At 39.3% G+C, this 14082-nt stretch overlaps 1 protein-coding gene across 2 annotated transcripts in view; it reads right to left on the bottom strand.

Moving 5' to 3' along the window:
• Positions 1-14082, bottom strand: part of LOC116390124 (contactin-associated protein-like 4) — an 80782-nt gene that overhangs the window by 40654 nt on the left and 26046 nt on the right. For both annotated transcript variants that reach the window (XM_031859449.1, XM_031859450.1), the window contains exons 3-5: positions 9476-9669; positions 5797-5944; positions 4589-4792 (exon numbers count right to left, since the gene is read on the bottom strand). In XM_031859449.1, the coding sequence (XP_031715309.1) occupies positions 4589-4792; positions 5797-5944; positions 9476-9669 (546 nt within the window). The remainder of the gene's footprint in view (positions 1-4588; positions 4793-5796; positions 5945-9475; positions 9670-14082) is intronic.

Below are 14082 nucleotides of genomic sequence, written 5' to 3'. Positions count from 1 at the left end.
AAAGAGAGGCCCAGGACCAACGGGATCAGGCTGCCAAATGGGAGAGATAAAGTATGAAGAGCCCCAGAGAATAGCCCACACGCTGGAGCTATGGATATTGAAGATTGAATGCATTCAATCTTCAGGTTTTATCTTTGCTACCCTAGTTTAAGCTTCTTTTCTTTTCTTCTCTTGAGCCAAGAGCTGACGGTGGAGGAGCAGGCTGTGGCTCACGGTGGATGCTCCAAGCAATTGATCTAAATTACATTGTCTGCAGTCTGCAAACTCCAGGGAGAGTGTGAGGGAGATACGGGATGTGTGAAAGAGAGAAAGGAGAGAAAGACAAAGAGCATGCAATTGAAAAGGCAAATAATCACCACTGAAAAAAAAATATAGCAGGGGCAGAATTGGGGCCACATATGAGAAAAGCTGTAATAAATAACAATGGAAAAACAAAGGGGGGCAGCCAGGCAGGCAGGGAAACAACAAGAGCCAGAAAGTGAAGCATGCAATAACAGTACTGTGATAGATTTTCTTTTTTTTTTTCAGTATTGGCTACATCACTGGATTATCATATGTCAATATAATCTCAGCTCCAATACAAAAAAACGAACACTGTTTAGATTAGTTCCCGGCTACGCGGAGTTGGTTGAGCAGTTTGTTGACTATCACCTCAGGTCTAGCAGGGAGATGTGACAGGCGTCGTTCAGAAAGCCGATGTCAGACTGATTGCTGTAGCAGATAATGCCTCTTCTCTACTGGGGCCAGATTTCCAACCAAGTGAAATCCAGTCTCTACAGTAAAGAAGGCATAGCACAACTACTGCCACCGCATAGATAAATTATTAAATCAACCAATGCAGAGCATAATGCAGCAAATATTGGCTATTGTGTGTGGTTGTTTGAGAAACCAAACAATGAAGAGATAGGGCAGCAGTCAGATAGGTAAGCATTACACGTAATTGCAATGACTGCTTTTAGTTTTAACAGATGTTAAAATGCAGTGTGACCAGCTACGTTGATGGAATGCAGGGAGGGTCCAACACCTACATCGCCAGTGGTGGGAAGCGTGAAGGAAATGAGTTGAGCACAGCTTTCCAAGTGCCCGTTCTTGCAAGCTTGCCAAAATCCCCAGATGGGAAACTCTGGGGATCAACTGTGACTGAACTTGTTCATTATATTTCATAAAGGAAACTTGCTAACAGTCCCATAATTTTCCCTCTTCAAACATCATTTCAGGGAAAAACTTGGTCGCAGACATGTTACTGTTGTATTAAACAGACATAAAGATGTGGCTCAGGGAGCCTGAAAGTGACATGAACTCAAAGGTTTTTCCCCGCAGAGAAGCCAAAGACAAATTTCCGCTGAGGTGGACGATAAAGTGAATCTAATCTAATGTAGTGAATGAAAGATGTCTTCTTCAAAGATCATTATATACAATGCAACTGTTGTAGTTACTTGAACATGCTCAAATACAACTTTGAAATGTCATTACTTTAATCTTAGTGGATCAACCTTTCCACTGCAGACATTTCTTCCAACTGCATTCCATGCTAAAATTAACATTGGGAACTAAGTCACTGACCTCTGTAACATCCCAGTTTGCGCCCCTTAGGGGGCCAAAATTACATTTCATTCACCATTTCTCTCTCATTTCCTGTCATATCTTACGTCAGTTATCTAAAAACTCATAGAATGCCAGCTAAATCACTAATAAAACAAATAGCTTGCATTAAATGTGCCTTAATCAGACATGGGCTCCATTTTCAAATCAAAGTGCAGCGTGTCATTAACAGGTGAAGTGAATACAGTATATAGCGCTAACATTACAGCTAAATTCCCAGGAACAATTCTCTCATGCCCCAAATCACTGAAACAAGATGAAAAAAAAAAAAGTCTGCATGTAACAGATTGTCCTTCCTTACCACTGCACACCATTTTAAACATTTTTCCACATGGTGAAATTAGCCTAACGTTTGGTAGGCATTCCCAAGCCCAGTACTAATGTTAAAGATTTTTGACCTATTATTAGGTCCTGCAGATTTGTATCAGATTGTGCTATCACACATTTACTAGGCCTTCTGACAGGAGATAAGGTATGCTTTAGGGCAGGGGTATTCAATTTAAATTCTAAAATGTCCAGATTGAGAAAATCTCCTCGTGCAAAGGTCCGGAACATTAAAATAATATCTAACTTGCGCTATTTAGTGCCAGATACTGTATATTCAGGAAGCCTAGTAGTAGTAACAACGTCTCTGTGTAGTCAACAACTGTCAAAATCAAATAAAGAAAGTACATATCAATTATATTTCAACAATTATTATTCTCAGTTTTTAAATTTAACTGGATGGATTATAAATAATACATAGAAATACATAAATAAATATTCTTCTCTTATTTCAAGTAAAATTTTGGCTCCATCTAAAAATAAAATACACAAAAAATAACTTTTGAAATACTTGCATCTTAAAAGAAAGTGTTTGATTTTAGAAAAATGAATGAAAATGAAAAATGAAAGAGTTTGGCTGGAGTTAACTTTTTTCTTCTCTTTTGTTAAATCCATTTCACATCATAACGGTCTCAGTCAACTTTATAATAAACAATCTCTACACATCTCAACATCTTGCCCTCAGTTCAGATTGGAGTGGGTACGTTTGCTCAAAAGATTTATGTTTGGTCTCATAGTGGCGTTTCACATTGGCGCATTTAATAATGGCCACAGTATCTGAACATATGAGACAGAGTGGATTTGCAGCACCAGCAGGAAGAATGAACAAATAAGAGTCCGTCCATTCTTTGTTAAAAGCTGTGTTTTCATGGTCCACTGTTCTCTTTTTAAAGTATGCCATGTGAAATTGCTTCTCCGACTCACTTACTTCTCCCACTGCTCTCTCTCTCGCCCTGTCTCTCCCCTTCTGTGTGTGAATCTCACTCGACTCACGCTGCATTTTGGAATACACATATTCGATTGGCTGAGTAGCGTCACATGAGATGAATTACATCGCATGCAATTGGTCGATGTGTTTCCTGGACTGCTAAACGAGTGTGGTAAAGGTTAGAAAAGCTGCGCAGGTTAAAATAGAAGCGCTCCTCCAACATGTATAATTCTCAAATATCCATCAGTTATACGTCCGGGTCCGGTTAGGACAGCATCTGAGTCCGTATCCGACCGCGGTAAGCCTATTAGTGAGTGATAGAGTAAAAGAGCGGATATGAAAGCAGCTGTCAAACAGAGAGAAACAATGCGAGGAAGAGAGAGACACAGTTGATCGAGGGAAAGTGAGAAAACGTCTGGGGAAAAAACTAAGTCAAGACAAAACATGTTTTCCCTCACAAATGATGCTGTCTTCCTCTACAGTCACTGACCTGCAATTACACGCCTGCAATGGTGAACAGCACCAATTCCCCAAGTTTATTCAAAGTCTGATTAGTTTTGTCTGAGATATTGCTTGCGACATATGGATAAACAAGTAAACACTGTACTGAGTTAATCAGCATAAGCAGAGAGAAGCGTAATACCCCCGAGTTTCCTCAAAATTGGATCAGTTGTATCTTACAAATCACATCTGACAAACACACAAGCAATCAAGCAGATGGACAGAGACCGACTTGAAGCTGCCTCCATTTCATTGTTGGGACAACAATGTGTGAGATGTTAAATTCCTTATATAGAGGTGGGTGAGCAGAGAGAGTGCATTCACACATACACTGTACAGTTTAGGCATTTAGCCGACATTTACTCAGAGAGAAATTAACAGATAGATAAAGCTGCAGCTTTCAAAAAAGACGTCCAAGTTCCAAAACACTTGATAAATTCAAATATCCAAAGTTTCAGCAGCCTTACACCAAGATCCATCCACGTACTCATCTACAGCCCCACTAAAACCAGACATTGTGTTAAAGAGATTGCAATTTATTTTTTATTTTTTCGAGATATAATCTTTATCAAGAAGATGGCAGAAGTATATATTGAGTACATAAGAAGAAGACGAGATTATAAAGCTCTGAGCTCATTGTTTGCAGCAAGTACACACAACAATGACATTCACACAGATTTGACAGCAATATACCGTTTGTATTTAATATAACTCCATATTATTAAATACATTAGTTCTTGATTTGTTGGGTTCAGTCATATACGAGTAAAAGTTAACACCATTCGACTAGTATATGACTGTATACATTTTATTTTTATATTATTTGCTATATCACGGTATTTGCTTCCATTTCTTTCAAATATATTTCATAGGAGAGTATTGTATACTGTATGTATGATACACTACATATATATTATATTATATACATTTATATCTTATTATGTGTACTGAGTTTATCACTCACACCCAACTTATATTTTACTGTGTAGTACATACAACTTGGCTTCAGAAGTTGCACGACTGCATGGATTTCTTTTGCGTAAATGTTTGCACAATGCTCTTATACAGCATTAGGTCATTTACCATAGCTTTTTAGAGCGCCTCTAATTTCCTTAATTGCTTTTTTATTTATTTTTTATTTCATTCAAACAGTTCTTTATCTGTTTCATGTGAATTTCCCCTGGGAATCATTTGACTTATCGTATCTACATATTGGAAGAGTAACGCTGATACCTTGTTGGTGGTAGAGCAGCAGCCGTCCCTTCTCCAACACCAAAGTGAGGCTGTGATCTCTGTTTCCCTCCGCATGAAGCAGCGTCCCAGAATTCTTGAGGGTTTTAAACTTCAGAGAGACAAACTCCATCGGCTTCCAGATCGGCCGTACACTCCGCCTGTAGACCAGGCTGCTGCTGCCGTCAAAGTTGGCCACGTCCGAAGCTACAGAATGAATTGAACAGAAACAAATTGGAGTGTTTGTTGCAATGACCGCAAATGCTGGAATCGCTTGTATTTCACAGCGGAAGAATTTGTCATGTACGAAAAAGTTTTCATTTTAGTTCTATTCTCATTGAAAACTCTATGAGACAATGTGGTCACTGTAAACCTCAAAAATACACAGCCCATCATTTATACTGCAAGAGTGTATTTTTATTGTTTTAAGGTATTGATTTCCTCTCTGAATACAGTTTCTACTGAGCGAGAAAACCATTGGCCCTTTAATGTACAAAGGCTTCAAACACTGTAATTAAACCACATGGTCTAGTGTCTGCTATACTGATGATACATTAGCAAAAATATGTATTGCTGTAAAAGCAGAATTCATGTGAATCTGTGAGCTAAAAAAACAATGTGTTACCAGAATCATCAGTGTTTTCCTCAAAGCTCCAATTAAAAACTGATGTTCTGTTTCCAACATAAAAATATGCTATGCACCTTTATCACAACTCTTCTAAGATGTGACAAGCGAAAACACTGTTAAGTATGAAAAGAAGAACTGGAGTCTGTTTGAACCAAACAGTAATCTGTCTTTGTGCCATGAAACAATGAACTCAATTTCCTGTCAAAACCAGCCCAGTATTCGATGCAGTATGAAGGACAGCACAGGCTACGACGTCTCCGTTTGTATATGGTGGAGAAAACGAATGCCTCAAAATGACTATTGTTTATTTTCTCATTGCATGCAGCATCTTAGATCTACGTCACCGAATGCCTAAATGTTCTAAAATAATGAATATTTCTTTATTTAATATTTCTATGGTATTATCATATATTTTTAATTTAACTTTTATATTACAAATGCTACAATGTTAATAAACCTGAACTGGAAAATTGAAAATAAAGTTACATCACTTCAGGTTTATATCTTCATTTGAGTCCAGAGACCTTTTTTTAAGGCACAAGACAAAACTGACAAAGAAGTCAATTAAAGGTATCAGACTTACTATAACGACATCCATACATCTCCAGTCTGAGTCCAATCCTCCCAGTGGGGTTCCAGTCCAGAGGAATTAGGCGGAGGTAGCGAGCTATCACCGGCTGTTTCAGCTTGTACTGGACCACAGTGTCTGCATTACTGTTACCTGGGAAAGCCTGAAACGACAGAACATGCTAGTTTGCCTCAATTTTACATCCAACCCTCCATATTTTACTGGTTGCTGAAGTTGTACTTTAATGCTCATCATGTTGCTAACCAGCGGAATGTGTTCAATTTGACGTTTTGCAGCCTTCCTAGAGGATAAAAGCTACAATCTTTCTTTTGACCAAAAATATGATATGAAAATATGTTTGTAATGAAACAATCCTAAAAAGAAATAGATGAACTACTTCCCGTGCATAAAAACTCTCTAACCTCCTGGATCCAAAGACAGTCTCTCTGCGTTTTTAAACTTTAGGCTCACAGACCATTGACCTTAACTGCTGATGATGTCTCTCCCTCCCTCTGTCCAGTGATCGATAACTGTGGGACCTATTCTGTCTCTGTATCAAGCCTCTCTCCAAAGACTAACAGGCTCTATTTTCCCAATCAGCTGCCTGTGGGAATCCAGTAGGATTATCTGCTTGACAGGCAAACAGCTCACACACTGTAGGACCAGGGGTGGCCACACTTTTTTGTTTTTGGACCATATACAGAGAAATATGATGAGTCCCAAGCCCCAAAAAAAGTCAATACATAGTTTTCAACCAGTACCAATGCAAGGAAATCCGTATTTCTAAACCAGAATATCCCATAGAAAATTCTATCAAAATCACATTGACAAATATTTTTTTCTGTTCAAGGCCTACGGGTCAAATTAAAAGATTGCAATTGAAATGTAAATCCAGATGTAAATGTGTAAGTCTTGTATTAACATGCACCAAAAAAATATGTCAGAAATGGTATAATAGTGTTTTCTGTGCAAAGAGGTTAAATACAGAGATAATTTCACAAAATGTTGTCAACATCTATTGTTAACTAAATGTGCAAGGGTGTGCAATACAGTGTTGTTTATGAGAGATAAGAATAAGTCATATTATAGATTATTTTAAAGAAATGAATCACTAACCCCAGCTGTAGACCAACACATGCATTGGGGAGGGAAAAATTAAGAAGCTGCATTTGTGCTTTTGTGTGTATGTGCTCTGTGTCTGTCCTCCCTCCTTGAGAGTGTGTGTCCTGAGTGTGCAGTGATGTGGCTATGTGAGTGAAATTGTCTTCCCTGGTCCTGCGTAATTGTGATCTCAGTGCCGTCTTCAGCGCTTTGAAGGGCTGAGCCGGCTGGGCAGCGGAGCGTTAAGCTCAACAAACAGCTCTGTTTCCTGCCGAGGAGGCTTCAGAGAGCAGCATCTCATTTACTTGCCTGAGCATTTTTAGAAATAGGAGTAGCCTCTTACAAATCCTCAGTCAAGGAGAGAGAGAAAGGTAGAGCATGAGAGGAGGAGGAGGGGCGACCAGGTGTAGAAGAAGTACTCGGCAGTAATACCATACTGTAAAAATACTCCAACACAAGTTAAAATTCTGCATTCAAATTGTTCCTCAAGTAAAAGTACATACATATTATCGGCAAATTACGAGCTGATAACGATGGCGTCTCGCAAAAACTTGGTGTTTTTGCTGAAGGTTGTGAGGCATGATGTGATACAATGGACATGATACAATGAAGCCGATTAAATATACACTTAGTCGGCTACTTAAACAAACAATACACTGTGCAATATAATACAGTGACATGTAAACATTTCTTCATAAGGAAGTGCAATGTTCCATTATGTGTGCCAGCCATGGAGAGCTCTGGAGCTCTGCAGTGGGAGGCTAATGGGGAAATGCACAATGCAGCAAAACTGACGAAATGAGTGCTGTACTATCCACTTGAAATGTGTGGGAGCAGAAGTTTAAAGTAGCAGGACATAGAAATACTCAGGTAAAGCACAAGTAGCTCTAAATGGTACTTCAGTACAGTAAATGTTCTGAGTTACATTCCAACACTGGGGACCCGGACAAACTTATATGCTCTTAAGAATGCAATGTACATGAATGAATCCAATGTTACAAAGTAAAATCTTCATCTCAAAAGCAACTACTGACTATAGCTTTCAAATAAATAGATAAAATATAGAATATTTGCCTTGTAGTGGATTAGTATAAAGTAGCACCTCAAAATTAAAAAAAACAGGCCTACCTCAAAATCACACTTAAGTACAGTACTTAAGTAAATTTAAGCATTTATATTCCACCAGAGCAAAGGGAGAAATAGGGAGCATCTAAGCTGCGAAGTCAGTGTGAAGCTGAAACTGATACAGCTGTTTTTGCAGTCAAATCTTCCCCTTAACTGACACGCTAAGCTGGCCTGACTAATATATGGAGCTTTAGAAACACACCGAGAGCTAATCTGGTGTCAAACCAACAGGTTTTTAAGCTTTTAGAAGCCATACCCTGTTCTTTCTCTTTTTAGTGATGACTCCCGGGCTTCAGAGAGTTTATATCCTTCACTATGAGAAAATCGCATCCTGTCAAATCTAAATCAAAAGCTGTTCTCCGGGCTGCTACTGCTACAAGAAGGGTGCACTGTCTTCCATAAAGGAGAGAGGAGATGCTTGACTGCCTCTGAATCAAATCTAATGCTGTTCAATCAACAGAGGCCTGCATGGCTTCCTATCATTCTGACATACAGTTGCTTTATCACAAACATCAGTGTAGACCAGTATTCTCTCTCTTTACTGAAACATGGAATGGTTATGAGCTTTTAAAAATGCTATAAAATGCAGGAAAATAAGGATTTTGAGAGCAAAAACCCACTGGGGGAATACACACACATTAAAATCGGAGGAAAGTGCCTGAGATGTTATTTCTCCCTGCCGCAGGGAGGACTTCATACATGAGCTTGATTATCAGCTGCACTACAGAATATTCAAATCACCACATGCATGTCTCAGTCAGCTTCCTCATTCACATTTACATTTTAGACACTGAGCTGACACTCTTATCAAGACTGGCTCACAATGACTGAGCTGGCAAGCGTACCATCAGCGTCTTGCTCAGAGACTGATGGACACCTTCGCCTCTGCAGGAATCAAAGCTGTGACTTTTTGTACATCAGGCAGTCTCTCTAACAACGACACCAGCCTCCCGTCAGCAGAGGTTCAACTGTTTGACAGCAGCTCCATGTAGTCAACAGAGCCCTGCCCAGGTTCCTTTTATTGTGCCATCCATTATTAATAAGGAGTGAAAGTCTCCTGGTGAGCAGGCTTGCCGCTGCAGGCAGTACCAGTCCCCACAGATCATGTAAATTATGTCTATGATAGTAAGGCCAAATTTATTTTAACTTCAATGCACTAGAGTTTTGAGCTGCACTACCTCCGAAGCTGTCTTCATAGCTGTTTGAATATCAAATAATGATATTGTTTAAAGTTACTGCATCCTCATCATGGTGTGAGCTACAGAGTCATTTTAGAAACATGGAACATTAAAAAAACAGGAGTTGGGACAATTTGACCACTGAATGTATATGTCATGTTCCTAAACAATGAAAAGAAAAGTAATCCGTCGACATTAGGTTTTTTTTTTTAAACGTATTAGCTTTTGCAGATTAGCTGTGCTTTTCCTGTTTGTACTGTTTTGATTAATGATTATTGCAGGAGAGTTACCCCTAAGCTGTCTTCCTGCCGGTGTTGTCTCCAGTTGTGTCCTGTGTCGCTGAACATCAACAGGTAAGCCGTCAGCCAATCAGAGCTGCCGTAGCGTCCCTGCGTAGCAACAGCAGTGATCCGGGTCCGCCTCCCCAGATCAACCTCCAACCACTGGTATCTGTCTGAGACGAGAGGGGACCAACCTCCAGCTCCTGCACAGGGGCAGAGAGAAAAAGTCTGTGTTAATGATGAGGGGTGTAGGGGTGTGTGTGTGTGTGTGTGTGTGTGTGTGTGTGTGTGTGTGTGTGTGTGTGTGTAGAGCGGAGATGCAGAGGCAGGCAGAGGTGACAGAAGTAAGAGCAGAGATCGACAGACAAATTGCAGTAGTGAAATGGATTCATTACAACCTATTTGAAATTAATCTTTAAAACTGTGAATTTATAATCTGGAGTAGACGCTCTTGTGCTACGATTTTAAAGCTGGCCAATACAAAATCTCACAGTTTGGATAAGAATACAAAATGCTTGTTGTCCATAGATTTGTGGTAAGGGATTTGCAGACAGGAATGCTAAAGAGAAGGGTTAAGATACTTGGAAGGTATATTAATGAATGCTTTGTTTCTAAAGTCATTAGTAGTTACCACATTCAGAGGAAACCCTGCTTTAGTATAAACATAGTTTATCCAATTTCTGGCTTTGATTTAAGTCTATTTACATGCTCACAGATTTAAAACCCTGTAATACACACGTGTCAAACTCAAGGCCCGCGGGTCGAATCCGGCCCGCCACGTCATTTTATGTGGCCCGCGAATCCACCAGCAAAAAAAAAAAAAGTTTTTTTTTTTTTTTAATTTTGGAAAAAAAAAATTAAGTTAAACTTGAAAATAAAAATATCCCCATGGTTGAAATTATGAGATAGAAAGTTGAAATTATGAGATAGCATGTTGTCTGTGTACCGACATTAAAACTATCACTGAGGTGAACAGGAGAGGCAACAGCCCGTAAAGAGGTTTTCCAACAAGTGATTGAGTTGAAAAAGATCGACAAATAATCCCAAAATGTCCACGAAGAGAAAAATTGATGCAGAGGGAAGAAGATGTAATTTAAGATGGGAAAGCGAATATATGTCTGTGCTTCAAGGAGAACAAACGGTCTGTCTTCTGTGTTATGATGCGTGTCGGTGATGAAGGATACAATTCATGTCGGCATTTTGACACCAAACACGGAGCTAAATTTAGCCTCCAAGAAAAACATCAAATTGTCCAAGAATTAAAAGGCAGACTGCAATCACAGCAGAATATATTTACAAAAGCTACAGCCCAGTGCATGCTAAAGGTACGTGAGCAGGTGAGCTCTGACCAGATACAGACTTTTACAAATGTCAGTTTGTGAAGAAACACCATCGCAGACCGAGTTCAGGAACTAGCAGCAATCTAACAACACAGCTAGCTAAGAGACGAGATACATCATCTACCAATGTGCATAAGAGGCTCAAGGCAGACCTGACTCTCAGTGAGGAGCTCTTGGATGTAGCTGCCATGCACGGGACGACGGCAGGGAGGGACATTAGTGATGCAGAGAGGTGACAACAATAGCTTTGAACAAAGTTAATGTAATAACTTGTGTTTGATGATATTTGTCTTTGTTATTTTCTTTAATAGTTTGATCTTTGATAGAGTAATGTGGGTTTATTAACCCTAAATTAAAATGATTTATGTTATAATAACAGAAATGTGCTTAAATATCATTTTACATTTATATAACTACATGTACAATATTTTTACACTTGAATAAACAATAATCAAAAGCAGAGAGTTATTTAACAATATGTTAGGAGTAGTTACAGTTATACAGTCTTACAGTTACAACCGGCCCTTTGAGGGAAACCATGATGCTGATGTGGCCCGGAGTGAAGATGAGTTTGACACCCCTGCTGTAATACATCTTCCTCTGGTTTCATGGTGACAAATAATAAATCCTCATAATCAAAGACATTAAGTGTATTAGATGCACACATATGGAGGAAATGGATTTGACTGTGCAGCACCAGGATGGTATTTAAAGCAATTTGATGACTTTCTACAACTGAAGTGTCAAGATGCGTCCTGACATTTAATACATCTGCTCATGATTTTTATGGGACTACCAAGGTGACGCTACTATGAGGGTGAGTGGAATATGCTGACAAATCCTTCACTCCCATTTCCCCACTGATATGACCTAAAATCACTGAGCTGAGCGTTTGTCTTTTCAACAGTGATTTGCAGCGCTAACCTCCCTCGTATGATTTTCAGGGTAAACATGCCTCCTTTCTGTCCTGGCGACAGCTGTTGCAGCAGCTGGGGAGGACATATATAGGGATGTATGAGATTACTGTACAAGCCTGGAGGACGTCTGTCTGTGCAATAGCAGACTATAATGGAAAAATATGCAGATTATGTGAAAATAATACCACTATATATATTTAAATAATCTTTTGACTGCTACAGTGTGACTGGTCATTTTTTACATTTTACTTTTCAGTTTAAAATGCATTCAAAAGGAGCAGATTTGTTAAACTGATTTTCTATAGGCATAAAACAAATGTCTTTCCTGCTTCAAGAAGATGCTGTTCACCAAGCAGTAGGCAAGTCTACTGTATACTTCTGTTAAGGGAAGAGAAAAAAATGGCATGTAAACACATCCAGTCTATTAAAAGGTCTGGAGGTATAAAAAGGACTAGTAATGTGTTTATGCCATGAGAGAGGAGGAGAGAAAGTACATTGCTTCAAAAATAATTTTAAAGTCTGATTTCCATCCTGATATTTGATCTTTTCACTCACCTTTAAACATTCAAAACAAAAACTGATATATTCCAATAAACTCCACATTATTTTGCTGGTGTCCAGTCAATGTCCTGTGCTCAAATTCCTAATTTAATCTTTTGGCACAATCCTTTTAAGACTCTTTTCTAAATTAAGCTCAGAAGTTCAGTTCTAAACGGTTCCGAAAAGGAAATAAACATCACCCCTCATGATCCGTTGGATGAGTTTTTATTCAGATATGTTGAACCTGTTGAAAGTCAGAAGGTAAGATAAGAACTGTCTGAAAGAAAAGACACTTGGTTTTTGTCATTGCAAGAGTAAGAGAGACTGCAGAGGATGAAAGACAGACAGAAAGTGAGAGTTGTGCCTCAAAACAGTAGCCGACCTTTGTTCCATCATCCAGCTGCAATGTTATTTCTAGTTTGGACGATGCTGGCGTGAGAGTGAGACGAGAACTATGGCAGGACCTGATTATGAAGCATTGGAGGTGATGGAAAAGGCTGCAACAAGATAATGACACTTTGAATACTGAGAAGGGTGTGTGTGCGCCTGTATGTATTTAAAGAGTGAGTGTTTAAGAAGAAGTGCCGAGTCAGGGAAAAGCAAATCCATGGTGCCCTAACAGCAGATGGAGAGATTTCTCCCCTACAGAGAGCACACACACACACACACACACAATAAAAACAGCCAGCCAAAAGTGTGTTGCAAAGATGATATCATGCTGACATGAGGGCAACACAAATCGTTACAACATTTCAGACGCACAGCCTGAAGTGAACACGTGGACACAAGCTACTTTATCCTGACATTGCAAATGAACACAACGTACTGTGAACCCCATTAGGATGCTCTACCTAAGCGCTGTTGGACAGATGCTTTTTTTTTTTTTTTTACTCATGAAAGTTGTATAGGGCGACAGTTGGTAATGCCCGTCAGTCCGAGATAGAGAGAAATATCTCAATGACAAGACACTTGTAGCTTTTACAAAAGCTCTGTCCTGTCCCAGTAGAAATAATTCCAGTGAGCAAATGTCCACAACACCAAACACCCTGCAAATAGAACGTAGCTGCAACAATTGATCAGTTAATCGATTAGTTGATCGCAAAGTTCGCCCCAAAATCCTGGTGTAAAAGTTTCGAGTGGCATGGCTGGAGTTAGTCTTGTTGGACCATAACATGCTTGTGCATTATGCTCCAACACATCAACAAAAATACAGCATTCAAGCCTAATTCATTTGTAAATGTGTTAGTTTCCCGTTTTCCACTTGTGAAAGGGGATATTCAAGTCAAGTATAAATTACAGGAATGTGTGTTTAAAAAAATATAAACATGAAGAAGAGTTTCTGGAACTTGACTGCATCTGTTTTCTTGTCACATTGAAAGTTGTGAAGCTGTTCCTCATGTCTTTGTGACCTTTATACTAACATGACAGCATGTACTACAGCAAATAAAAATTACAACACCAATAAACAATCCAAATTCCACATGATTTTATTTGATTCCTACAACTTTTAAAATCAGATTTATCGATAGGAAATAGATGCTGGTTGAATTTGCTGAGTCTGAGGCCATCTTCTTTCCTCTTGTGTCTGCGTTTTTTTCTCCACCAGCTGTTTCAGTGCTGTGCCGACTGCTCATTAGGCGCTAATAAGTACCACAGCAACAGACATGAACACTGACAGCACAAGAGGAGAGAGCAGACATACTGACCTTTACCCATTACAGCTGGATTGGAGAGAAAAGAAGTGAAGACCACAGACAAGAGAGAGTGATGGGGAGAGAGAGAGAGAGAGAGAGAGAGAGAGAGAGAGAGAGAGAGAGAG

This window comes from Anarrhichthys ocellatus, unplaced genomic scaffold, assembly GCF_004355925.1.
Source record: "Anarrhichthys ocellatus isolate YVR2014 unplaced genomic scaffold, GSC_Weel_1.0 scaffold22, whole genome shotgun sequence".
Taxonomy (NCBI): domain Eukaryota; kingdom Metazoa; phylum Chordata; class Actinopteri; order Perciformes; family Anarhichadidae; genus Anarrhichthys; species Anarrhichthys ocellatus.
Note: the sequence above shows the minus strand (reverse complement) of the source record. Positions and strands in the feature narration are given on the sequence as shown.